Raw genomic sequence first — 27,885 nt, 5'->3', positions numbered from 1 at the left:
CACGAGAGATTCAAAAGGTAAAACAGGAAATTGACCAGATTTATAGAGACGAAGTAGAGAAAAAGCTTAGGTTCCTGAAACAACGATATTATGAAGCATGCTCAAAGGCAACCAAATTACTAGCATGGAGACTCAGGAAACAACAAGCACAGAATACCATTTTCAAAATAAAAGACCCCAGAACAAAGAAGATCACATGCAAATTAGATGAAATACAGAATGCATTTGAATCATATTACACAAATCTGTACAAGCAACCAGAGAAGGCAGATGCACAGACAATAGAGCACTTTTTGAACTCACTTGATCTCCCCTCAATTGGGACAGAGCAAAATGATAGACTAACTTTAGAAATATCCACCAAAGAAATGAATAAAGCAATATCTCAACTAAAAGTAAACAAGTCTCCAGGCACTGATGGCTTCCCTTCAGAATGGTTCAAGACCTTCAGAGAACAACTAACACCTCTACTTAAGGCCTGTTTTAACTGGACTCTGCGGGAAGGGGGTCTCCCACCGTCATGGAGAGAGGCCATCATATCTGTAATCCCAAAAGAGGGTAAAGATAAGAAGGAATGCAGTTCATATAGACCTATCACAATTCTTAACACAGATTATAAACTATATGCATCAATAATAGCCAAAGGAATGGAGAACATAATCCCAGAATTGATTGATGGAGATCAAACTGGTTTCATACAAAATAGGCAGACACAGGACAATATAAGGAGAACACTACATGTCATGGACCACATTACTCAGAATAAGACAAGTGCAATATTAATCAGTCTAGATGCAGAAAAAGCATTTGATTCAGTGGGATGGGATTACCTATTCCAAGATATGGAAAGATTTGGTTTCAACAAAGAAGTGATACAGTGCATCAAAACACTCTATTCATGTCCGACCGCTAGAATAAAGATAAATGGACATTTGACACGAACGATAAAATGAGACAAGGCTGTAATCTTTCACCCACGCTCTTCTCCTTGTACATCGAATCATTAGCACATGCAATAGGACAGGACCCAACCTTAGAGGGAATAACAATAAGAGATAGTGAACATAAGATATGTGTCACGTTCCTGACCTGTTTTCTCTTGTTTTGTATGTCTTTATTGGTCAGGGCGTGAGTGTTGGGTGGGCAGTCTATGTTTTCTATTTCTATGTTGGGTTTTGTGTTCGGCCTGGTATGATTCTCAATTAGAGACAGGTGTGTATCGTTTGTCTCTGATTGAGAGTCATACTAAGGCAGCCAGGGTTTCACTGGTGTTTTGTGGGTGTTTGTTTCCTGTGTTAGCGTTTGGGCCACACAGGACTGTTGCAGGTTAGTCACGTTTGTTGTTTTGTTAATTTGTTAGTGTTTGTTGGTTTGTCATTAAAATCATGAATACCTCCTACTCCGCATCTTGGTCCGATCCATGTTCCTCCTCGTCTGAGGAGGAGAACGACATTGACAGCCGTTACAATATGCATGTATGCTGATGACGTTCTGTTATTCCTTAAAGACCCAGGCACAAGTGTACCTAGATTGATGGATGTTTTACAAACATTTGGAACATATTCAGGGTATGTGCTTAACGTACACAAGACCCAAGCTCTAGTATATAATTATACCCCACAGGAAGAGCTGAGGAGTAGGTATAACTTCCACTGGACCTCTTCATCCATTAAATATCTTGGAGTATATCTACCAAAGGATACACCCAAACTTTATCGCATGAATTACGATCACATCAACAAGAAAATATATGAAAACCTAGACAGGTGGAATTCACTTCCCTTAGATCTTAGTAGTAGAATTTAAACAATCAAAATGAACATCCTGCCAAGGTTACTGTATTTGTTCCAATCACTGCCCATAGAAATCCCACCTGAACAGTTTACGGAATGGGATAAACGGATATCAAGGTTTATCTGGAACAGTAAGAGACTGTCACGTTCCTGACCTGTTTTCTGTTGTTTTTGTATGTGTTAGTCGGTCAGGGCGTGAGTGTGGGTGGGCATTCTATGTTATGTGTTTCTATGTTGGTTAATGGGTGACCTGATATGGTTCTCAATTAGAGGCAGGTGGTTTTCATCTCCTCTGATTGAGAACCATATTAAGGTAGGTGGTTTCACATTGTTTGTTGTGGGTGGTTGTCTCCTGTGTCTGTGTCGTTATTGCACCATACGGGACTGTATCATTCGTTCGTTCGTTTATTTGTAGTCTGTACTTGTTCGTGCGTTCTTCGTTGTATGTAAGTTCGTAAGTCAAGGTCTGTCTACTTCGTTTATTGTTTTGTAGTTTGTTTAAGAGTTTTTCGTCTTCGTCTGTTTTTTGAAATAAATATAATGTCAAATTACCACGCTGCGTTTTGGTCATCCGATCCTTCTCGCCTCTCCTCGTCTGATGAGGAGGACGAAGTAGAAGAGCGTTACAGAGACCAAGAATTAGATATACAACATTACAATTACCAAAACACTGTGGGAGTATGGCCTTACCAAACCTAAAATATTATTATGTGTCAGCCCAATTGAGACCTCTGGTGTGTTGGTGCAATTCAGAATACGAATCCAAATGGAAAGACATCGAGACTACTTTGACAGAGACACCCATACAGTCAGTTTTGGGAAATAAGGACATGGTAATAGAAATATACAACAGACAAAATCAGTGGATTAATTTCTCTGTGAAGACATGGTTTAGGGTAGTTAAGAAAAATAATTTAGACAGAGAGATCAAACTGCTGAGTTGGCCCGCATACGACCCCAGCAACTCAGGACAGCAGATTTAAACAATGGACGCAGAAAGGCATCACATCATTCAGTACAATTATAAGAAATGGGGACCTAGATAACTTCCAGGACCTAAGTAAATAACATGGCTTGGATAAACAAGATTTTTACAGATACCTAGAAGTTCAACACTATTTCTTAAGGGAGATAAAAGTGACTGACCCTTGAGCACCTCCAAACTTAATCCAAGTATTCACTAATGCATACAACTTGGGGAGTAACAAAAAAACAATTTAAAATCTCTACTTGGGTATTCAATCCTCAAAGAAACATTCTACAAACTATATTAAAAAGAAATGGGAGGAGGAACTTAACATTGAAATAACTGATGAAACATGGTTGAACATATTAGAGACTCAACAAAGCTCCACCAACTCAAGGTCATGGAGAGAATTCTGTTGGAAGACAGTTATACGTTTCTTCATGACACCTAAACTGAAATCAAAACAGACTGGCTCACTACACCCTTGTTGGAGAGGACGCGGTCTATTGAGGGCGGACCACTCTCATATCTTTTGGACTTGCCCCGCAATCGAAACTTACTGGGGAGAAATAAGATCTAACATTGGAAGAATAATGGGATTTGACATAGAACAAACAAAGAAATGTCTTTGTACTTGGGTGAAATACCTGATACAGTAGATACAATAGAGAAAAGTACCTCTTGAAGGTCCTACTGGCAGCCAGTAAAAAGGCTATCACAAGGAAATGGCTACAAAAAGACCCTCCCACATTGACACAATGGATAGACATTGTAGAAGAAATACACCACATGGAGCGTATGACCTTTGCTTTAAGAACTCAACAGGAGAGGGGTCAGGAATACTGTGAAAAAGGGGTTTCGTACTTGAAAAAGCTCTAATTCAAAGATGTCAATGTAACTAATATGATGATGAAGGTATGACGTGCACTGTAACTGCCAGATCTTTTTTGTTCTTTTATTTTACTTTATTTTTACTTTCTTTGTGTTCCTACAATAAAAAACAAAGTATAATTATTATTTTTTTAAATGGTCATTTTCCATGACATTTTTTTGTGGGACTTCCTTTAGCTCTTTAAACATATTTTGTGGTCGTGAAAGAAGTGTTCTGATTTTAGATTTGCAAAGTGTTGGTCCCCCCCAAAAAAAATATATTTTTGAGTGAATGTTTTTGATGCAGTTGCAGCTGTGACGTTTGATTGGTAGAATATATTTCTGTTCTGATTTTAGATTTGAAAAGCAGAGAACTAGACTAAGATTTCATATGCTCTAAGTTGTTATCTAATGTGTTGGGAAAGTGGTCAAAGTAGCTGATTTGTGTCAACAACAAAAACTTTTTTTTTTACAATGAGTAGAATGTTGGAAGTCTGGGAGTTCATAACATTGGGACCTTTAGAATGTTGAAGAAATCCCACGAAAGTGCTTTTAAGAAGGACAAAAAGTTAAGTAGTTTAGAAAGTATAAATGTTATCAAAATGTTGTATACAAGCAACTCAATCCAGACTGTTCTGCACATTTTAAAGTTTGAATGATATTAGCTTAACCTTTTCACACATACCAACAAACGGGTGTGGTCATTCTACAGTGGTCCCTGCAGCGTATGCTCAAACCGGTGTGATTAGAACGCTTATTTACAACGTCCAGTTTCGATTGACACAATAGTCAGCATTTGAGCTGGCCACTGTTTTTTCACAGAAACATTTTGCACAAACACAGTCCTTACAAAGTTATGTCCTGAATGTGACCTGTTTATTTTCGGACACAATGTTCAGACATTCACATAAGTAGCGACACCCAGAATGTGACACCCAGAATGCATTGTATAATGTCAACAAACATGGCAACACACAAAGCTGGAAAATAGCTTCGCGTTAGCTCACTATAATCATTTCAACCTTCAAAAAGTATTTTACACACATCATAGGTGTCCATTACAATCTATGCAATAATCAGAATGCATTAGTTGTCACCAGTACTTGAAAACATGTGAGTATAACTGTAAATGCCAGCCAGAAAATATGCCAGTTTGTGCAAGACTGCTCAAATGTCTGCATACTTGAACTGCGGAAACACTAGGGCTCTCCTCGAAGAGGGCGGTTGTGGGCGGTGCAGTTGCCGTACCAGGCGGTGATACAGCCCGACAGGATGCTCTCAATTGTGCACCTGTAAAAGTTAGTAAGGGTTTTCGGTGACAATCCCAATTTTTTTCAGCCTCCTGAGGTTGAAGAGGCGCTGTTGCGCCTTCTTCACCGCACTGTCTGTGTGCGTGGACCATTTCAGTTTGTCGGTGATATTTACACCGAAGAACTTAAAACTTTCCACCTTCTCCACTGCTGTCCTGTCGATGTGGATAGGGGGTGCTCCCTCTGCTATTTCCTGAAGTCCACGATCATCTCTTTTGTTTTTCTGACAGTGTGTGAGAGATTATTTTCCTGACATCACACTCCGAAGGCCCTCACCTCCTCCCTGTAAGCCTACCACTGTAATGTTGTCTGCAAACTTGATGATTGAGTTAGAGGTGTGCATGGCCACGCAGTCATGGGTGAACATCAAGTACAGGAGAGGGCTGAGAATGCTCCCGTGTGGGGCCTCAGTGTTGAGGATCAGCAGAGTGGAGATGTTGTTTCCTACTTTCACCACCTGGGGGCGGCCGGTCAGGAAGTCCAGAACCCAGTTGCACAGGGTGGGGTCGAGACCCAGGGTCTCGAGCTTAATGACGAGTTTGGAGGGTACAATGGTGTTAAATGCTGAGCTGTAGTCGATGAACAACATTCTTACGTAGGTATTCCTCTTGCTCGCTTTGAGGACAATACAGTGCCACTGACACGGCCCGCTACCAAAACCTGCGGGCTCTCCTTCACTGCAGCCGAGGTGAGTAAAACATTTAAACGTGTTAACCCTCGCAAGGCTGCGGGCCCAGACGGCATTCCCAGCCACGTCCTCAGAGCATGCGCAGACCAGCTGGCTGGTGTGTTTAAGGACATATTCAATCAATCCTTATCCCAGTCTGCTGTTCCCACATGCTTCAAGAGGGCCACCATTGTTCCTGTTCCCAAGAAAGCTAAGGTAATTGAGCTAAACGACTACCGCCCCGTAGCACTCACTTCCGTCATCATGAAGTGCTTTGAGAGACTAGTCAAGGACCATATCACCTCCACCCTACCTGACACCCTAGACCCACTCCAATTTGCTTACCGACCCAATAGGTCCACAGACGACGCAATCGCAACCACACTGCACACTGCCCTAACCCATCTGGGCAAGAGGAATACCTATGTGAGAATGCTGTTCATCGACTACAGCTCAGCATTTAACACCATAGTACCCTCCAAACTCGTCATCAAGCTCGAGACCCTGGGTTTCGACCCCATCCTGTGCAACTGGGTCCTGGACTTCCTGACGGGCCGCCCCCAGGTGGTGAGGGTAGGTAACAACATCTCCACCCCGCTGATCCTCAACACTGGGGCCCCACAAGGGTGCGTTCTGAGCCCTCTCCTGTACTCCCTGTTCACCCACGACTGCGTGGCCATGCACGCCTCCAACTCAATCATCAAGTTTGCGGACGACACTACAGTGGTAGGCTTGATTACCAACAATGACGAGACGGCCTACAGGGAGGAGGTGAGGGCCCTCGGAGTGTGGTGTCAGGAAAATAACCTCACACTCAACGTCAACAATTCAAAGGAGATGATTGTGGACTTCAGGAAACAGTAGAGGGAGCACCCCCCTATCCACATCGACGGGATAGTAGTGGAGAAGGTGGAAAGTTTTAAGTTCCTCGGTGTATACATCACGGACAAACTGAATTGGTCCACCCACACAGACAGCGTTGTGAAGAAGGCGCAGCAGCGCCTCTTCAACCTCAGGAGGCTGAAGAAATTCGGCTTGTCACCAAAAGCACTCACAAACTTCTACAGATGCACAATCGAGAGCATCCTGTCGGGCTGTATCACCGCCTGGTACGGCAACTGCTCCGCCCACAACCGTAAGGCTCTCCAGAGGGTAGTGAGCTCTGCACAACGCATCACCGGGGGCAAACTACCTGCCCTCCAGGACACCTACACCACCCGATGTCACAGGAAGGCCATAAAGATCATAAAGGACAACAACCACCCGAGCCACTGCCTGTTCACCCCGCTATCATCCAGAAGGCGAGGTCAGTACAGGTGCATCAATGCAGGGACCGAGAGACTGAAAAACAGCTTCTATCTCAAGGCCATCAGACTGTTAAACAGCCACCACTAACATTTAGTGGCCGCTGCCAACATACTGACTCAACTCCAGCCACTTTAAAAAATGTTTCACTAGCCACTTTAAACAATGCCACTTAATATAATGTTTACATACCCTACATTACTCATCTCATATGTATATGTATATACTGTACTCTATATCATCTACTGCATCTTGCCATCTTTATGTAATACATGTATCACTAGCCACTTTAAACTATGCCACTTTATGTTTATATACCCTACGTTACTCATCTCATATGTATATACTGTACTCTATACCATCTACTGCATCTTGCCTATGCCGTTCTGTACCATCACTCATTCATATATCTTTATGTGCATATTCTTTATCCCTTTACACTTGTGTGTATAAGGTAGTAGTTGTGGAATTGTTAGGTTAGATTACTTGTTGGTTATTACTGCATTGTCGGAACTAGAAGCACAAGCACTTCGCTACACTCGCATTAACATCTGCTAACCATGTGTATGTGACAAATAAGATTTGATTTGATTTGATTTGTAAAACAATATCAGAGAACAATACAGAAGGACATTTTATGATCTAGCTAGCGACACTTAAATAATCGTTAACTTATCTTCCTCATACTGCAGATATCACAGTCATCATAAGATATTTGGTAGCCATGGATACCACACCAATTATTCAGCATGGTCTTTCTGAGAAAACTGTAAACAAAATGTTGATATTGTGTATTAGTTACATTTCTCAAACATGGAGCTCATACTGTGAGTCGGAATATATTCTCTACCAACACTGAATGCTGAGGCGTCATGCCCTTATTTTTTGAGGGAGCACTGATTGCCAAATCCAATGTCTTTGGGTTAATTATGCACTTGATATAGTTTTTCTTATGTATACTGAAATTGTACTTTTGAAAAAGGTCAACGCATCTTCCGAGCGTGAATGGAGGAAGTGAAGAGAACAGCCATGCCTCAATTATTTAAAAAAGATGTTGTTTTCACAGGACAGAAGTTGTCTTGTGATTTCTCTGTCTGAACACGAATGTGTGTAGAATCTCTCTCTTTTGATAAAACATCTTCTTTCAAAACAAATATCTGTCTTTGCAATCATACACGTACAGCTTACCTCAAAAGCTCAGCTTCATAAGCGCATGTCAGAACAAGTTAGCAGACGTCTCTCATTTTCATATTCAGTACATATTTGATAAAGGCCTATTTTTGAGCACACATATTCCAGTCGCATTTAAGTATTTTCTTCAATCTTATTATGTTGACCACAGTGAACAGTAAGAAATTGTCTAAGAAAAAAGGCAACTTTACTGAGCAAAATTATAGGAAAAGAAATGCTTTAAATTGCTCTTTTTTCATTTAAAGCTCTTCAGTGTTACGCATATCGCTTAACTTCTCTAGGATAGGGGGCAGCATTTTCACGTTTGGATGAAAAGCATACCCAAATTCAACTACCAGCTACTCATCCCCAGAAGATAAGATATGCATATTGTTATTAGATTTGGATAGAAAACACTCTGAAGTTTCTAAAACTGTTTGAATCATGTCTGTGAGTATAACAGAACTTATTTAGCAGGTGAAACCCCGAGGACAAACCATTCAGAATTCTTTTTTTTGAGGTCACTCTCTTTTCAATTAGAGTTCATTGGGAAACCAGATTTCTAAGGGACCTGCTTGCAGTTCCTACCGCTTCCACTGGATGTCAACAGTCTTGAGAAATTGGTTGAGGTTATTCCTTTGTGTAATGAAGAAGTACGGCCATCTTGAACGAGAGTCACATGAAGTGTCCCGTTAGATAGAAGCGCGTGACCAGAAAGCTAGCTATAGTTGGTTTTAATCCTGTATTGAACACAGATCCTCCCGTCTTCAATTTTATCAATTATTAACGTTAAAAAATACCTAAAGTTGTATTACAAAAGTAGTTTGACATTTTTTGGCAAAGTTTACAGGTAACCTTTGAGATATTTTGTAGTCACGTTTGAGCAAGTTGGAACCGGTGTTTTTCTGGATCAAACGCGCCAAATAAATGGACATTTTGGATATATATCGACGGAATTAATCGAACAAAAGGACCATTTGTGATGTTTATGGGACATATTGGAGCGCCAACAACAGAAGCTCGTCAAAGGTAAGGCATGAATTATATTTTTATTTCTGCATTTTGTGTCGCGCCTGCAGGGTTGAAATATGCTTCTCTGTCTTTGTTTACTATTGTGCTATCCTCAGATAATAGCATCATTTGCTTTTGCCGAAAAGCCTATTTGAATTCTGACATGTTGGCTGGATTCACAACCAGTGTAGCTTTAATTTGGTATCTTTCATGTGTGATTTAATGAAAGTTAGATTTTCATAGTAATTCATTTGAATTAATTAATGCATTTTCTCTGGCTTTTTGTCAAGTGAGACAGTAGCGTCCCGCCTAAACTCAGATTTTTTTATATAAATATGAACTTTACCGAACAAAACATACATGTATTGTGTAACATGAAGTCCTATGAGTGTCATCTGATGAAGATCATCAAAGGTTAGTGATTAATTTTATCTCTATTTCTGCTTTTTGTTACTCCTCTCTTTGGCTGGAAAAATGGCTGTGTTTTTCTGTGGCTATGTACTGACCTAACATAATCGTTTGGTGTGCTTTCACCGTAATTCCTTTTTGAAATCAGACATGTTGGCTGGATTCACAACAAGTGTAGCTTTAATTTGGTGTCTTTCATGTGTGATTTCATGAAAGTTTGATTTTTATAGTAATATATTTGAATTTGGCGCTCTGCATTTTTACTGGCTTTTGGCCAAGTGGGACGTTAGCGTCCCACATATCCTAGAGAAGTTAATCGAATGCAAAATACATAACAACCACAACCTGAACTCTTTCAATACATGGCTCATTTATAAAAGGCAAGTCATTCAATAGAAATGGTTCACATTGACACTCAAACAGCATTAAAACGAAAACAATTTGGAAAGGAGGACCGGTCAGAGTGAAGGTACTCTACTGTTCATTGAACTGCCTCTTTACAATACTAAAATGAATAATAAACACAGCAATGATCAGTAGAGTGTGCGGAATATCTTTCATTTACTGTATCCAACACCTCACATTCATATTTTTAGGTAGTTTTACAGGTACACAAAGAGACAAAAATCATCCTCAAATTTATAGGTACATCATACTTTGTTCTGCACAATATCTTATACAAGTATAAGTATCCCTTTAACCTTTCATTTTTGTTTTTTGTTCTTCATTAGATCATCATTATTGGGAGGGGCACATTCACTTCTCCCTATAGTAATTTCCTCCCTGGTCCAAGGAAATGGTTGTGACCCTACTTGTCGTGACCCTACACTGCTTCCTTGTGTCAACTGTTCTGGTGACACTTTACTAAAACCCTGCAGGCATCATGCTTAATAACTTGTTATACGCATGAATGAGTATTTTATAATGTGCTATAATTAAGCTTATAATGTGTTATGTATCTTTATTACTTTCTCACCCAGACCTGTGTCACGTTTGCTCAACCTCTGTGTCACTCACACACACCATCTCTTCGGGAAACGTTGTGAAGTCTTGAATCACTACTTGGGGTGGCATGGGCAATGGCATGGGCACAGGCATAGTCACTTTTGGGCCGTGGACAATGCAATTCTTCTGCATCTCAACCCCAAGGGCGGGAGATGGGACCTCGCCGAGATGCCTCCGATACTGGACGAAACTGCATGTCTTGAGAACAATGGCGATCACATTTTTACCCATCAGTATCCCAGACACCCTGGAGTCCCTATAGAAAATCATGTTCCCACCTCGAATGAAGAGAGTGATAATGTTAATAGTCACCAGGCTGAGAATCGGGTAGAGCATCATCTTATGGGGCACGATGTTCACCCCTTGCATGCTGATCTCGCTCAGCGAAACGCACGGCAGCACCAGCAGCAGGATGTAGCAGTAGAAGAACATGAGTCCCTCCACCCATAGGGGGAGCCCTCTCCTCTGAGGCTCCCATAGGTTGGCCTGCACGTCCAGGACATCGAGCAAGTCCACCACCACCCAGAAGAGTCGACACCGGATCTCCTCCTTCTTCCTCTGCGGCCGCACGTACTCCATGTGGTCGATGGCCACCAACGTGATGTAGACCACGGGCACGCAAATGGACAGAAGCAATGTCAGCGCTTTCCGTGCCACACCATCCACGCCGCCGCCGCCAGTCCAACCGTCCAAACTTCTCCCCTTTCCGTCCTCGGCCTTGTAGTTCTGGTAGACGAAGTAGACCTTGATCTCCAGGACAAAGACGTAGAAGAACCATAAAATCATGGCGTAGCCACGCTTGGAGGTCCGCACCTCAGAACCCACCCACACAGCCACGTAGCGTAGAACGATGAGGAAGCAGATATCCCCCACGAGGACCATGATGCACACACCGATCTTCCTGGGCCCCTGGTTCTGCTCCACCAAATAGGCGTCCATCAGCGCCATGCTGCCCATGATCAAGACGGCCGACAAGCACACATGAAGCTTGTTGGCGGGTGGTGGTGGCACCATACTGACCAGGTGGTGAACGTCCAGGAAAAAAGGGAAACCAAGATCCAAGACAAAAGACGAAACAAAGGTCAAACAAAAATGAAGTTCCAAGAAAAAGATATAGGTCCAAGAAAAACGAGTTAATAAATAAATACAATTAAAAATAAATGAAAGTTGTGGGTCAAAGCAAAAACCTGGGTTCAAAGAGGGTTGGGTATTATAATAAATTTGTGGTAACTGTCTCTGTTCATCAGCTCATTTTAGTCCTGTTGGTTGAATCAGGTATATGCCACCATTTGGTTCAGATAGTTGTAGTCCCATCAGATGACTGTTTGTACAAAGTCAGGTCCGCTTGCATGACCTGCCATCAGTTCCCCCAAAACACCCTCATAAATATGAATAGTTATCCTTCAACCTCTATTCAGTACTCAGCAAGCAGGGAAACAGTCAAGCAGAGTAAATTTGAAACTGCATTGCTGCCTAGGGATCCTAATAAAAATCGAATAACTCTATAACTCTACATTCTAAACACAATGCCTCCACATCATCGATTTGTAGTCCTTTAGTGTCTGCAGTAACTGGGAATTGCTCTTTTATTACTTGAATGTTCTTGTAATCCTGTCAGTGGTTGATATCATTTTAGATGTTGGACATTGTAGATAAGTTGACGCATAAAAAATTATCCCGGAGCTCTTCCGAGCAGTAACAAAAAGCGCAATGGATTCAGCAATGCACTTACACTTACGTCTCCAGTCATAATCAATCATAATGATTCGCAGCATTACATTTCCGGTTTGATGCCAATGTGGAATTGCCAACCCAAGCACTAATTCCATACAGTGGCATGGAGTGAAAAAACATGATGGATAGGGTTCATTATGTGAGTATTGGATATCCACTGCAACAAATTATAGGTTTCGTCTCCATTGTAATCCTCACACGTTCCCAACACTGTGATATTCCCAATATATTGTGTTGACAAAAGGAAACAAACAACTGCGATTCCAACGCTCTCTTTCTGTTGACCCACAAAATCATCCCCCGTACACCCCTTTTGAGTCATAGAAGGGAACAGGGACCTGTGTGTGCAACCTCAAAAAGAAAGGTCGTAGAAAAGTTTATCTTTGAAGTTGAATCCCTGGAAGACAACAAGCCTCTTGTCCTTTTCAATAACAAGTGCTCTCACTTCAAAGATGCTCTCCCCTTGACGACAGGTGGAACAATAAAAATAATGTGTCCCTTTGATCGACGATCCGTTCTAGGTGAGTGTCCTAGAATGTCCACCGGAGTGCGGTCAACCATCGAATGCCAGACGTGCCCCACTGCCCATTGAGACACACAGCCATCAACGAAAAGCTCTTTTCACTCCTTTCTCATCTTCTTTCACCCTCCGAAAAGGACTTGCGAATGGCCATCACTTTGTCACAGCATTGTCAACTCTCCCAGTTTCAAATGTCCTTTAATGTGAAAATCTCTAAATATTTGCCCTCCTTGCTCCTACTTGAGGTGCTGTTTGTATGTGCCTTCCCAAACTAGGTCTGCTGGAATCTCTTTTCGCCCCTCTCTTGCTTCTCTTCCTTCCCCCACTCGTGTGTGCTCAGCCGTTGGATGTCGAAGAGGCATGCTCAGAAAGCCACAGCTGCAGGAGGAGAGAGAGAGTGAGGGAAGGAGAGACAAGGATGTAAGGGAGCGATGGTGATGGTCATGTGTGAGCTGCCTCCTGCCATCAAGTTCTGTTCTCTTTTTTCATCCCTTCTTTTCCACTCCTGGCCCATGCTCTTTAAATCCCTCCGTCCCTCTTCTTCAGAGTGACTGATCCCTGCTGTGAAGTCCACCCAACCCCTCAGATGTTGAGATCCTCCTTTTATCAGGGGAGGGCAAAGATGCTCTGGGGGGGGGATTCAATGACATACAAATCACATACACACTCCACTGAGACGAGTAACACACACCCCCACACACACTCCAGCGTAATGAGTGATCCACACGTCCCCAGCGGCTCCCTGTGTGTGTGTGCATGCGTATGTGTGTGAGATGAGAAGGGGAAGGCTAAGCCTTGGCTGCTCTTTCAGAACCTTTGCACTGTTTTCTTTAAGGGAACACTGAATCACAGTGGTGAGAGACGAGATAATCAGAGCACTTAATATACCACCATCCCTACAAAATGTGGGTGCAATTATACACAATTTATAACAATAGCGATAGGGGAGCATAGAAATAGAGTCATCAATAACTTAGAAATAGAATCATGGAACATTAACATGACCATTTACTTAAATGAGGATGCCTGTTCCAAAAATCCAATTTCTATGGCTGATAATTCATGCCGACTCATTACAAGCCGTTACCTGAACCTCAACATCACAATCTCTCCTTTTGGACAGACAGGCTATTTCATAATTGATGAAAGACTCCTCTTTTCCAGAATTAACAGAGGGATCGTCAAGCGTAAAAAATAAATGGGCAAGAGGGAGGGCTAGCAGTGTGTGAAGGAGCTAGATGCCTAGCCCCAGTGCTTCGCTAGGATAATTAAGCATGTAATAATAAATGGGCAAGAGGGAGGGCTAGCAGTGTGTGAAGGAGCTAGCTGCCTAGCCCCAGTGCTTCGCTAGGATAATTAAGCATGTAATAATAAATGGGCAAGAGGGAGGGCTAGCAGTGTGTGAAGGAGCTAGCTGCCTAGCCCCAGCGCTTCGCTAGGATAATTAAGCATGTAATAATAAATGGGGAAGGAGAGAGGGAGTGCTAGCGCCACACTAGGTCTTTGAGCCGGTGTGGGGGAGCGTTAGCCCCAGCGCTAGGCTACGCTAGGCTAATAAGGCATGTTTGATCGCTTGGCATAAATCCTAACATCAGACTGTTAAGACACCCCACAGGGGACAGGTTATGTGATGCATTACTCCCAAATATGAGCGCACGGGCGGGGGGCTTGAGTGGGGTTGGAGGGGGGTGTCAGTAAAGCCACCGCCACCGGCCATCAGTTTATTGGATCGCGTGTCATTGACTCCAGCCACTTTCCCTGTCGTGAATGCTTATATTACACTATCTAAACACCAGTGAAGCAGAGACAGCCTATCGTCCATACCCACTGTAGTGATGCACTATCTGTATCCGAGTATAAATGGAAAGTGTTTTCCACCAAGTAGATACGTGTGTTAATTGTGCTTTGTAGCCTCTCTCTCTCTCTCTCTCTCTGCAGGGAAATCATTTAGTCCCTTTTTGCCTTAACTGTAGTTTCCTTTTTCTAAGAAATACTCCCTGAAACCAGGATTGGTGTTTCACTGAGGTGACCACTTATTTTTCATTAGTAAACTCTTAATTGTATCTCTTAAATGTTTTAATGTGTTGTTTAATCTGTCAATTTGAATGTGCCATAACAATAAAATCATTTTAATCACTAATAAAAATAACACTTTGGGTCTATTACATGTTTTGTTAAGACTTGTTTGGATATATTCTTATGGTTTTTCCTCACGAGCAACATTATCACAGCCGAAACCACTTCAAAATATACAATTATGTATAATCAGTCACAATGACTCTGTGAAAGCTTTCAGCGAGAGCTAAAGTGCTTTCTGACTTAGAATGTCATTATATTTTAACAGGGATAATGGGACTAGGGGATGTTAGAACATATCAAAAGGAATAACAGCTTGTTTTGTATTTCATTTCCAAGTGATTATAACGGCAATGCCTTATGCCGTTGGTTATTGCTATGGAAACTCCAAGGAGTGGCTTCTCAATTCCAATTGTGTCTAACTTCCTTTAATTGCAACTGGCACCAGACCCTTTCTTCTCTTCAATGCACAAAGTGCACAAAGTGGAGCTAACTCCATTACCGTAATGAAACAGGAGACGCAAATGCAAATTGTGAGGTTCTCAAATCATATTATCTCAAAGAGGCAATAAACTATGAGGGCGATATGACAGTTCCACAGCAGCCAACAACATGCATTACACATATGACTTCACCCTCCAATAAATTGGATGAAATAATGAGAGAAAAATGAGAAAAAATACCTTTGGAGGATTTTGGAGTCTTTAATGACTGTTTGATACAAGGGTGGAATTTCTCTTGCTCGCATAATTATATCAACAGAATTGAAGGTGTCAATTTGTGCAACATTGCACTCAACACCATCCAAACACAACATAATCTGATACCTGATACAGCTCAAATTGCACATCATAAGTCTATGAATCATATCTTCCCAGTGACAACTTTTGTGAGTAGGGGTAGAATTGGAATGTGTCCAACACGTACAGTGTATGGAAATCATTTTGACATGCATAAATGTTAGTTTTTTGTGACAATTACAGTACTCAAGGTGACTTTCCCAATTCCACCTATTTGTGAGCATTAGGCTGTCTTATTGGCTGGGCAAACACTGGAAACTCACAACAGAGTAGTCACCTGTACCTTGTGGAGAGAAAGTACCTAAGAGTCCTAAAATGTCCACTGGGGCCAGAGATATTCTTAGCAACAGATCGGCTACTACTTGGCTCTGACCTATTTCTTCCTTTACCGTGAAAGATTGGTCCTGCCAGCTGGAGAGCTGTTACTGGTGCCTCATTTCCCCTCCATGTGGCTTACTTTTAAAGGCCCTGCCTGCCTCCAACCAAAAGCCCATTTTCCAGCTGGTGCGAGCCCGGGTCCCGTGCCACCAAGAGTAATGGCCATGGTCACGGTCGGTCAGAAAAGCGTACCGTATCCATCTGCCGTGCTGTGGTCGTGGATGCTGATATAACATCTAACATCTAGAAAATTGTGCTACGTGTTTTCTGTGATAAATATTTGCGTCTGCATGTGTTTGTATACATAAGAAGGATACATATGTCCTGTCAAATGTGTGTGGGTGGTATAATCCACACGCTATACCACGTGCCTAATTTGTTTATCTGGACTCGCATGAGCCACTCGGGGGCACAGAAGGCAGTCAGGAGCACATAAGTAGAGAGCTGCAGCAGATACCCAGGCTGTGTCCCAAATGAAACCCTATTCCCTATGTAGGGCAGTACTTCTCACTGGGGCCCGTAGGGAAAAGGGTGCTATTTGACACGCAACCCCAGTGAACCCCATGGAGAGAGGCCGTCCATTACTGACGATGGCCATTTATGTTTAAGGGCACTTCAAGTCCCATCGTAAATTTCTCCCCTTTGAAGATAATGTTTTTTCCTTTCCGTAATCACATGTTGCTTGTGTAAGTCTTGTGGCGGGGGGGGGGGGGGGGGTTCTTGGGAACATTGGTGGTTATTTATAACATGTAACCACTATTGTTCATGTCACCTTTTTCTTCACAGAAAGAACACCGAAAGAAAAATGATGTTTAATGTAGCCTGCTGTACTACAGTTAATTACCATATTGGATAGCGAGTCACATTTGCTTGACTATAGGAAATGTACCCCTTACGTTTTATAAAAAATCCCTTTACATGTATGTTTTTGAACCGAAGAAAGAGGCCTACCAGCACAATTTCTGAGGCACATGGAAGAGAAATGATCATAGTTTTTTTGTGTGCAAAGAACAGCCTGACCAAGCTTTGCAAGCCCATTTTGGTAAACACTGACTTACCAGCAGGCAGGGTTTTTCGAAGGCTTTGTTTTTCTTAATTGACAGATTGGCTTGACTCACAAATGTGCATGCATTACTATGGGTCCATTGTTGGAACATACACATGTGAACAAGTCCATCTGTTGATGAGCATCAAACAGAATCGATGATACACAGCCACATACTGTACCTGTGTATTACCAAACATTGTGTAGGTGTTTGTGTTGGCTAGTGCCAACAAACCAACATTGCGATCCCATTACTCTTTTGTTGTGATTAAGTGTAAAGTATTCATATGGATTAAAGGTGTTCATTCAAACATTCAAAGTTACTACGCTACAGAAATCAACTTGCTCATTTGTAAATTGTACACTGAGTATATAAAACATTAAGAACGCCTGCTCTTTCCATGACATACACTGTCCGGGTGAATCCAGGTGAAAGTTATGATCCCTTATTGATGTCACTTGTTGAATCCACTTCAATCAGTGTAGATGAAGGGGAGGAGACAGGTCAAAGAAGGATTTGAGACAATTGAGCCGTCAATTGTGTATGTGGCTTTGAACGGGGTATGCTAGTAGGTGCCAGGCGCACTGGTTTGTGTCAAGAACTGCAAAACTTTCACGCTCAACAGTTTCCCCTGTGTATCAAGAATGGACATCCAGCCAACTTGGCACAACTGTGACACAGTTAGTCATCAGAATCTTCATTTTTCATTTTAAAGACCACGTGAGTCCGTAATCAGACCAAGATTCCCAGACACCAGAAGTCTTACAAATGTATCATCTGACCCACAAATGTGTTATTTTTAGAAGTTTTAGATGGGATGGAAACATTAAAAAGTCATGAAAAAAATGCTCTGGAAATGCAAACGGATGAATCAAATTAGCCCAATTTACTCCGCTATAGATATCCTCAGAAGCACACCCAAAACCAGTGTCTAGGTCCAAATATTCTTTATAGTGTAGTTCTTTCCCTAGTTTCCTTTCCAACTTGGCCCAATGGGTCTGGACTAAATAGGTGCCAGCAGTGACGAGGAAACATGCGGTGCATCTAAAAACTGGCCTCCTCTCCTTTTTCTGTACTGACCTCAAAACACAGGATAGGTCAGAGCAATGTTGTGGTTGCCACCAGGAATGTGTTTTTTTGTCCTTCAAGTTATTTCACGTCAGTGCAGATGAAGGAAAGGAGATGAGAAGAGGAAGCCACTTTAGACTATTGAGATGTACCCCGATATTACAATCCTTTCCTCTCACCTATCAGAGGTCACAAGGGGACTTACAAAAATATATATCATGTTTTCAAGGGTTATACTGTTGTAATAGGATTTAGATTTAGGAGTGTTTGTAATGAGTTCAGACATTTGATTGTGCTATTTAATGTCATTCATATAGGGGAAATCAGATATAGAACATGTTTTGCAAGCCTGCCATTGCATCTATTTTGCGAAAACAAAACTGAAACTCTATTGGTGCTTCGTATGCCTTAAGCTGTTTATGAATGTGTTATATGGTTTATATTCACAGTAGCGTGCCTGAAGCGTTACCTACGTATATGTTTCTCTCAGCATGGCTTCCTTTACTTTGAATGTCCACTCTTATATCTTCAGCTTATATTTCATAGTGTGTGGGTGTTTATTTTGCAAAGAGGTAATGTAGATGCACACAGACACACATACTCACACACAAACACACACACACACACATCCAAAATCCTCAGTATTCCACTCATGAGTGTAAAATTGCATCTGGCACCCAAAGGCATTTACACTGCGGACACACATCTTCCCACAGTTCTTTGCATTTCACGCTGTCACATGATATAAAACTTGTCCACATTTTTCTGGCATTTTCTCTCCTTGTGTACTTGGCGTGAGATGCTTACTCTTTCTCTACTGAAGGAGGTATCTGTTTTCTTCAACTCCAAATCGAATGCAGACTATAAGACTATAATCCTGGAGATAAACTTCACATAATTAAATTAAAATGTAATTAAACGTACTACATAACTCCCCAAACAATTCTCAAAGCCTTGTGGGACAACAAACAAGTCTTATTAAGTTTTAAATTATCATCCGTTTTGGTAAAAAACGTACTTAATAGGAAATGTACCTAATTTAAGCAACATATAACAATTATTCATTGATTGGCTTCATGAATTAAATATAAGGGGCTATTTATATTGTTAACTGAGTGTATATGTGAATTACTGATTATATAAATCTGTCTCATTAGGACTCGAGGGACAGTGCCTGCATCAGCCTCCAGGCACATGCTTCCTGATGCTAACTAGTCCAAACTCTCAGCCATCCACTTGCTCTAGCTTACTTCAAAGCAGCGGGAGAGGAAAGAGGCCCACATTAGCATATATTTACATACCTGCAGATGCACCCTAATTTGTGGCAGCTGTTGGATTAAATACTTCTCATTGGGAGAGATGCATGGGCGTAATTTCCACTAGGGACTAGACCTGGGTTCAAATACTATTTGACATCTCTCAAATACTTTGAGCATTTTCCCTAGTCAGCCTGGAGTGTTAGATGGGTGGGGTTTGCAGCTTTGTGACTATTCTATTTGTCCATTAAGCCAGAAAGCTCAGTCATGCACATATAAAGTGTCACACCCTGAACTGTTTCACCTGTCTTGTGCTTGTCTACACCCCCCACCAGGTGTGTCCCATTTCCCTCATTATCCCCTGTGTATTTATACCTTTGTTTTCTGTTTCTGTTGCCAGTGCGACTTGTTTTGTCAGGTCTTACCAGCATGTTTCCTATTTCGACTGTTCTCAAGTTTTTGTTTTCTAGTCTACCCAGTTCTGACCATTCTGGCAACCCTGAACCTGCCTGCCGTCCTGTATCTGCCTGACTCTGACCTGGTTTACGAACCTCTGCCTGCCCTCGACCTGCCTTTAGCCTGCCCCTTTGTGATAATAAATATTCTGAGAATTGAACTACCTGTCTCTGCATCTGATTCATATCCTGAGACGTGATGATAAAGTATCTGAAATAACTTCAAATATTATTTAAATCCAGGTCTGCAAGGGACTAGGTATGCGCACACATACATTTCAATGTTAAATGTTTCTCCCCAACACTTTTGTCGAGTGATGTCGTAATTTATTGGACAATTAGATTGTGTAGAAATGTATGAAATTAGCTTTGAATGGCAATTTGGCAAAAGAGCTTTGAATAGCAATGGGGGAGGTCCCCCAAAACCCTTGCCTGATTTTTCTCCCCCACATTTTAAATACATGTTTTGTAGGAATGCTAAGCGCCTTTTAGATCACAATGAAAAAAGGTTACATGGGTATGGAAGTCCTAGATCAGCCCTTTAAGCTGAACAGAGTAAAACAGAATGGGGCTTTCTGTCTTTTCATTCTTAAAACCTGTCTAGCCCCGGGGTTCCGCTAGCGGAACTCCTCCCACATTCCACTGAAAAGGCAGAGCGCGAAATTCAAAAAATATTTTTGAGAAATATTTAACTTTCACACATTAACAAGTCCAATACAGCAAATGAAAGATAAACATCTTGTGAATCCAGTCAACATGTCCGATTTTTAAAATGTTTTACAGCGAAAACACCCCGTATATTTATGTTAGCTCACCACCAAATACAAAAAAGCACAGACATTTCTTTCACAGCACAGGTAGCTTGCACAAAACCAACCAAACTAACCAAGAACCAACCAAACTAACCAAGAAACAACTTCATCAGATGACAGTCTTATAACATGTTATACAATAAATCTATGTTTTGTTCGAAAAATGTGCATATTTGAGGTATAAATCATAGTTTTACATTGCAGCTACCATCACAGCTACCATCAGAAATAGCACCGAAGCAGCCAGAGTAATTATAGAGACCAACGTGAAATACCTAAATACTCATCATAAAACATTTATGAAAAATGCATGGTGTACAGCAAATGAATCCAGCCAATATTTCAGATTTTTTAAGTGTTTTACAGCGAAAACACAATATAGCATTATATTAGCTTACTACAATAGCCAACCACACAACAGCATTGATTCAAGGCAACAGTAGCGATAGCGACAAAACCAGCAAAAGATATGAATTATTTCACTAACCTTCATAAACTTCATCAGATGACAGTCCTATAACATCATATTACACAATACATATATGGTTTGTTCGAAAATGTGCATATTTAGAGCTGAAATCCGTGGTTATACATTGTGAAAATGTAGCAACTATTTTCCAGAATCTCCGGATATATTTCTGACACTCACCTATTCTGACCAAATAACTAATCATAAACGTTACTAAAAAATACTTGTTGTACAGCAAATGATAGATACACTAGTTCTTAATGCAATCGCCGTGTTAGAATTCTAAAAATAAATAAATAAATAAATAAATAAATAAATAAAAATCTGGGCGGAAACTAATAGTAAACATTTTCGACAGAAATATGAAATAACATCATAAATGTGTCCTACTTTTGTTGAGCTTCCATCAGAATCTTGCACAAGGGGTCCTTTGTCCAGAACAATCGTTGTTTGGTTTTAGAATGTCCTTTTTCCCTCTCGAATTAGCAAGCAAAACTTGCCAAGTGGCGCGAAGCTGTCCATCGTGAACAAACGCAGGGAACGGAACACGCCAAAACTCCCGAAAAAAATTCAATAATCTGATTTAACTATATTGAAAAAACATACTTTACGATGATATTGTCACATTTATCAAATAAAATCAAAGCCGGAGATATTAGCCGTCTATAAGGAAAGCTTTTCAGAAGCCAAAGCTGATGTCCATCCCGCGTCTTCCTGAACAAAGGAAATTGGGGTCCTGTCATTCCAAGACCCCTCTTTTGACCATAGATATACCTAGGATCCCCGTTTCACCTCTCACTGCCTATTGACATCTAGTGGAAGCCGTATGAAGTGCATGTATAGTCATAAATTTCAAGCAAATTGATAGGGAGGCCCTGGAACAGAGCCTCGATTTCAGATTTTTCACTTTCTGACAGGAAGTTTGCTGCAAAATGAGTTCTGTTTTACTCACAGATATAATTCAAACGGTTTTAGAAACTTGGGAGTGTTTTCTATCCAATAGTAATAATAATATGCATATTGTACGAGCAAGAATAGAGTACGAGGCCGTTTAAATTGGGCACGATTTTTCCCCAAAGTGAAAATAACGCCCTCTATCCTCAACAGGTTTTAAACACATGTAAGATGAATGTTATGTTTCAATTCCCTCTCTAATCCCCATCTGCTGAAAGCACTGCAGAAGTCAAAGAGCTAATAGAACTCATTATAAACCCATGAATGTTCCAGTAACTCACACATTGTCTTTGCCCAAAAGGCGCTATCCCTCTATTATTTACGTCTTCTAGCTCGTAACTGTAAATCAGCAATAAACCGAAAGAAGTGTGTAAAACCTGACATTTCTTTCACACAAAACAAATCGGTTACTTTCTTTGTCTCGTCCCTTGCATTCAGGCTAAGAAATCAATTTCAATCTCCATAAAATGTGGGTATCTTTAGCGGTAAAACGATTAGTGTTTGATGTTACAGTATCTATCCTTTGACCAATGTACATCCCCTCTAGATTTTTGTCAAATGTGTGTGTGTGTGTGTGTGTGTGTGTGTGTGTGTGTGTGTGTGTGTGTGTGTGTGTGTGTGTGTGTGTGTGTGTGTGTGTGTGTGTGTGTGTGTGTGTGTGTAATGCTACAAGCACAGTGAGGATACAGTCTTTGGGGATTTGCTAACTCATGTGTTCCAGATCATTATGTTACTGACACTATTTAAAGTCGTTGTAGGCCATAAACAGGTTTACGTTACCAATTTTTCACACATCCCAAATTATTTTGACAAGGAGTCAATAAATAAAAATTACAATTACGGTCGCTTTACCTTTCAAAAGAACAGCCCCAATAGTGGTCAGAATAAATAAACTCAATATACAAGGATTTCAAATACAGTATAAACATTTTGTCTGGCATTTCTGGAACACGTATCAGGGACAATGAAATATCAAACAATTTATACAAATGTCGGAAGACTGTGGACACAACACTCAATTACACTAAGTATGACATCGCTCTGGACAATTCAGTCAGCTTTGATAACATTAACAAGTCTGTTTATCTTTTATCTTTAAACCAAAATGGCCACCTCCATCAACTCCTTGGCCTTCCGGTTGTCAAAAAGCTTTCTGTATGTACCAGGTCTTCCCCGTAGGAAGTGCTCTCATCATTGGACTCTCATCTGAAAAAGTGTGTGTATATACAGCATGAGACTCTGAGCACACAACCAGGTAAGAAGGACAGTTCCGGTGTTCTGGAGCAAGGCGGGTAATTGCCTCTCGGCTCCAAAAGATGACATCCTTCTTCTTCACGCTTCAGTGAGTTTTGCCTGCCTGTGCTTTTCCCGCAGCTGCACAGGTCATCTGAAAACCCTCGCACGGTGCATGGGACCCTTCGTTTCCGTCCGTTTCCTCGCAGTCTGCACAGGTTACTTTAATGGATGCGGACGGCCCTTGACACTACGTGGTTTTAATTGTGTTTGGATTGGCTTCGTGTTTAGACTGTGAAGATGAGAGGTGAGAGGGCCTCATTCTACTCAGATCCATCTGCTGTTGTGGGAAAACATTACCTGAACCTTCTTGGTGAGACAGAGTTATAAGCTGTTGTACACTCTTACAAAAAAGGGTTCTAAAAGGGTTCTTCGGCTGTCCACATAGGAGAACCCTTTGTGGTTTCAGTCAGGACCCTTTGTGGAAAGGGTTCTACATGGAACCCAAAAGGGTTATACCTGCACCAAAAGGGTTCTACCTGGAACCAAAAAGGGTTCTTCAAAGGGTTCTGCTATGGGGACATCCGAAGAACCCTTTTAGGTTCTAGATAGCACCTTTTTCTAAGAATATAGCTAAGAGTGTACATGGCCTTCAGTTTCAGCCTTGACTTACTTCTGCCAGGGAAGGGGGCATCGAGGTAGTAGCCTAACTACTGGGGCTCCAGGTAGAAGTTCCCTTTTGGCACAGATCTAGAATCGGCTTACCCTCCCCAAATCCTAACCGTAACCATTGTCAGGAAATAAGCTAAACTGACCTTAGATCAGCTTCCAGGGGCAACTTTAACTTACTTCCCACTGGGTCAGACGACAAAGGACGAAAGCATGTCAGGGCAAGAACACAAAAGTTAGAGAGTGGTTGAGTTTTTAGAAAATCCTGATAAAAAAAATAGAACACAACCATCTAAAAGTCGTAATAATTTAAAGCTTCATTATTTGAATTTGCAACATGAATCAGTCATTTTGTTACAATCCGTGGTTAAAGATAGTGGGGCTCCTTTTAATGTTATTATTTTGTAGCAAATTATCAATTTAATTTGGTCTATCAAGTTCTGATGTCTTAAAATGTATCAAATATTCTGAGCTTGAATAAAATAAATGCACTTCAAGGATTGGCCCGGACGCATATCCAGTACCTTCCCCTCACCCCTACCTCCCTCCCAGACTCTCTCCTAATCCACTAAATTCTTTCCTCAGCTCACCCATCCTAACCCAACATGTAATAATTACTCATTTCTACCCACCCCTCTTATGCAATGCATATTGAATGAAAGCCCATCTTCAAACCTCCCTCAACCCTAAAGACCATCATTTAGGAGCCTGCTGAGTCATTGATTGGATTGTGTAGGGATCTCCGAGCAAATTAGACTGTACCAACCCGCCACAGTTATAAAATGGCCAACCGCGTGACAGGACATGCTCTCAGCCAATCTCCATTGGAGCGTGGCTAATGGGATGTGTGCATTGATTTTGCTGTGTCGTGGTCGTTGCCTCAATACATTACGGTGATGATCGTATCAGCACTGATCAAACATTCATCTAAAATATTTAGGATATTATGGCAATCACCACCATTTCAGAAGCCAATAGCGCCCATTTGACCAGGAAGGATGGAGAACTTTGGATGGATGTTTGTTTTAGCCATGCACGTTATTGTCAATAGGGGCAGAGTAATGGAAGGTTAAGTCAGATGGATGACATCGATACTAACATCAATACTTTTTAAAGAGATACTTGCTGTCAAGGAATTGAACACACACTATAATACACCATAAAAATGAATTCCATTCCAAATTAAGAGCATGTTGACCTTGACCCCTTTTGATTGGTAAAAAAAGTCAGTTCATAGTTCATATTTTGCCCATGGTATAAAACGACTATTCCCAGACCAAAAATGATTAACTATGAACTAGTACGGTGTCAATATTAGGAGGCATTCATACGCAACTCCTGCTGAGAATGAAAGAACTTAGGCTGAGACTGAGACGTTCCTAATATGGAGACCGTAGTGGAGGATTCTCACACATTGTCTTGCTAACAGTCAGCTAGGCCCTACAGGACGTTAAGCCCTTTGGGCCAGCTGGCAAACTCACTCAGCTCACCAGCCCTCTAGCACTAACGGACCTCCAGGGAAGCTCAATGTCAGCCAGAGGTCGCAATCATTGTTCAATACTACTGTATATAAAGTAGTATTTCCTTCTACATTTTGTGCCACATTTCTGCGGACTCCATCATTAACTGGTTCCAGGAACCAGCAGCACCTTTCAATATCTGAAAAGTATGCTATGCAGAGTAGCCCACTGTGTTACTGTAACAGATCTTACAGATCTTCGAGATTAGATTATCCCACCCACACGATCTAACCATTACAAGATTGATAAAATATCTGATCCTATGTCAGTTGTTGGGGGGGGGGGGGGGGTAACCTCTCTACCTACTCAACAACACTCTTTTCCTCGGAAGTGTCAATTGTTGCACAACACTACCTGAATGACATGCGGGGGAAAAGATTCCTCTGCATGTTTCTCCCCTAAGCAGGTTACAATTTCCATTCCTTATTAAAACTAAGCAAATGATTACCGTAGAGTTGGTTTTGTAAATTGCAAGGTGGTGGACTGCCTCAAAACACACACACACACACACACACACACACACACACACACACACACACACACACACACACACACACACACACACACACACACACACACACACACACACACACACACACACACACACACAGTGACACACACCAACCAAACAAGCGCTGACTCCCTGGGAGACCCCCTCTGATGATTTTTAGGAATGTCTCCATCCTCCCAGCATGCAACAGTGCTTGGAGCAAGAGCTTCAAAGGTTCGACAACGTGTGAAACAATACATCTCATATCTCACACGTCCTCCTGTGCCGTTCTTCTCCTGTGTTTGTCTGTGTGTGTGTGTGTGCATTCAAACTCCTGTGTCATCGCTTGTAGGATCGCTTGTGTGTTTCGACACAGCGATCTGTCAGTCACGTTGGCAACTGTACACTGCCTATCATGAGTGGGAGCAATCATACTGTTAAAATTCTGCACACGTCTCCCGTATTAAGAACCAAGTGGTTTTGATGGCACCAGTTTTGACAGACATGCTGGGTAAATACAGCTTCAGCTCGGTTATCTCCCAGGAGTACCGATTACAAACTGTAGAGGAGGGCAAGGTTGCATTCCAAATAGGTTTAGGCCTCGTATGGGCCCTAGTCGACAGTAGTGTACTAAAATGGGAATAGGTGGCATTTGGGACACAACCCAAGGGCTCCACTTTACATATAGTCTTCATAAAACATTCATAGCACTTCCATATGGAAACCCCTAAAGCAGTGTACAAAAAATGTATAATAAGTTGCATGTGTAACAGGGTGGGTTATGTTTCCAACTGCTAACACAGTTGTTTTCATGCTACATATTTTACCATCGACAACTATCAGCATCATTAAGCCCTGCACATTAACGTGCTGTTTCCTATTTAACTACAGAAAATAAATAATTATCTTTCATGCTAGGTTTAGAGGCTCATAGAGACTCCCGCGCTCCCGAGTGGCGCAGCGTTCTAAGGAACTACATCTCAGTGCTAGAGGTGTCACTACAGACCCTGGTTCAATTCCAGGCTGTATCACAGCCAGCCGTGATTGGGAGTCCCATAGGGCGGCACACAATTGGCCCAGCGTTGTCCGGGTTATGGTTTGGCCAGAGTAGGCTGTCATTGTAAATAAAAAACTGTTCTTAACGGGCTTGCCTAGTTATATACAATTTAAAAAAATAAGAGAACCGAACTGACATATAGAACAATCTTAAAATTATCCACTTTGGTTTAGATAAAAGAAGACCTCTTCTGAAATATTTGGTCAAATGATACATTTTGTTTATGGTTTCCATGAAACAAGGATGAAACAAGGAACAAACTTACCCCTTTGGCTCAACTTACCCCACTCTCCCCTACAAATAACGGAGAAAAACAAACTCAGATTTTTGGGTTATGATGGGGTAAGACAGTTGTACTAAGCTCATTCGGCATTTATAAGTGATAGTCTTCCAGAATCAATGGATTATATATCCATATTGAAATACTATTAGAATGAAGTAAATATAGCAGATTGTACATTTAACACATTACCTCTGGTACTCGAATTGGGCAACTGTTTTTGTTTATGCACCCATCCAGCATCTTGTAAAAAGCCAAAAGCCTGGGGCTTCATTTCTAACTGTTGCAAACAGTAAATTTAACACTAAATCAGATCTATCATAAAACGGTGCACGCGTGAACGAACATTATAACTCCGCCTGAAAAACACCCATCACACTTTACGGTGACAATAATGCCCTTATTTGCTGTATACTTTGGAAGTAGTGGAATTAGGCCAAGACAGTGTCCAAAGGAAATACACCACATGACCAAATGTATGTGGACACCTGCTCGTCGAACTTCTCATTCCAAAATCATGGGCATTAATATGGAGTATTAAATAGCCGAATCCACTACATTG

The 27,885-nt window shown here is 41.4% G+C and overlaps 1 protein-coding gene across 1 annotated transcript; it reads right to left on the bottom strand.

The window, feature by feature from the left end:
- Positions 1-6,714: 6,714 nt before the first annotated feature.
- Positions 6,715-13,466, bottom strand: LOC139566978 (transmembrane protein 121-like). Its single transcript, XM_071388372.1, has one exon. It carries the CDS (start codon positions 11,518-11,520, stop codon positions 10,489-10,491), a length of 1,032 nt encoding a protein of 343 aa, XP_071244473.1. The 5' UTR covers positions 11,521-13,466; the 3' UTR covers positions 6,715-10,488.
- Between the last annotated feature and the right edge of the window lie 14,419 nt (positions 13,467-27,885).

The sequence above is a fragment of the Salvelinus alpinus genome, chromosome 2 (assembly GCF_045679555.1).
Source record: "Salvelinus alpinus chromosome 2, SLU_Salpinus.1, whole genome shotgun sequence".
In the NCBI taxonomy this organism is placed as follows: Eukaryota; Metazoa; Chordata; class Actinopteri; order Salmoniformes; family Salmonidae; genus Salvelinus; species Salvelinus alpinus.
This window is presented reverse-complemented; position numbering and strand designations above follow the sequence as displayed.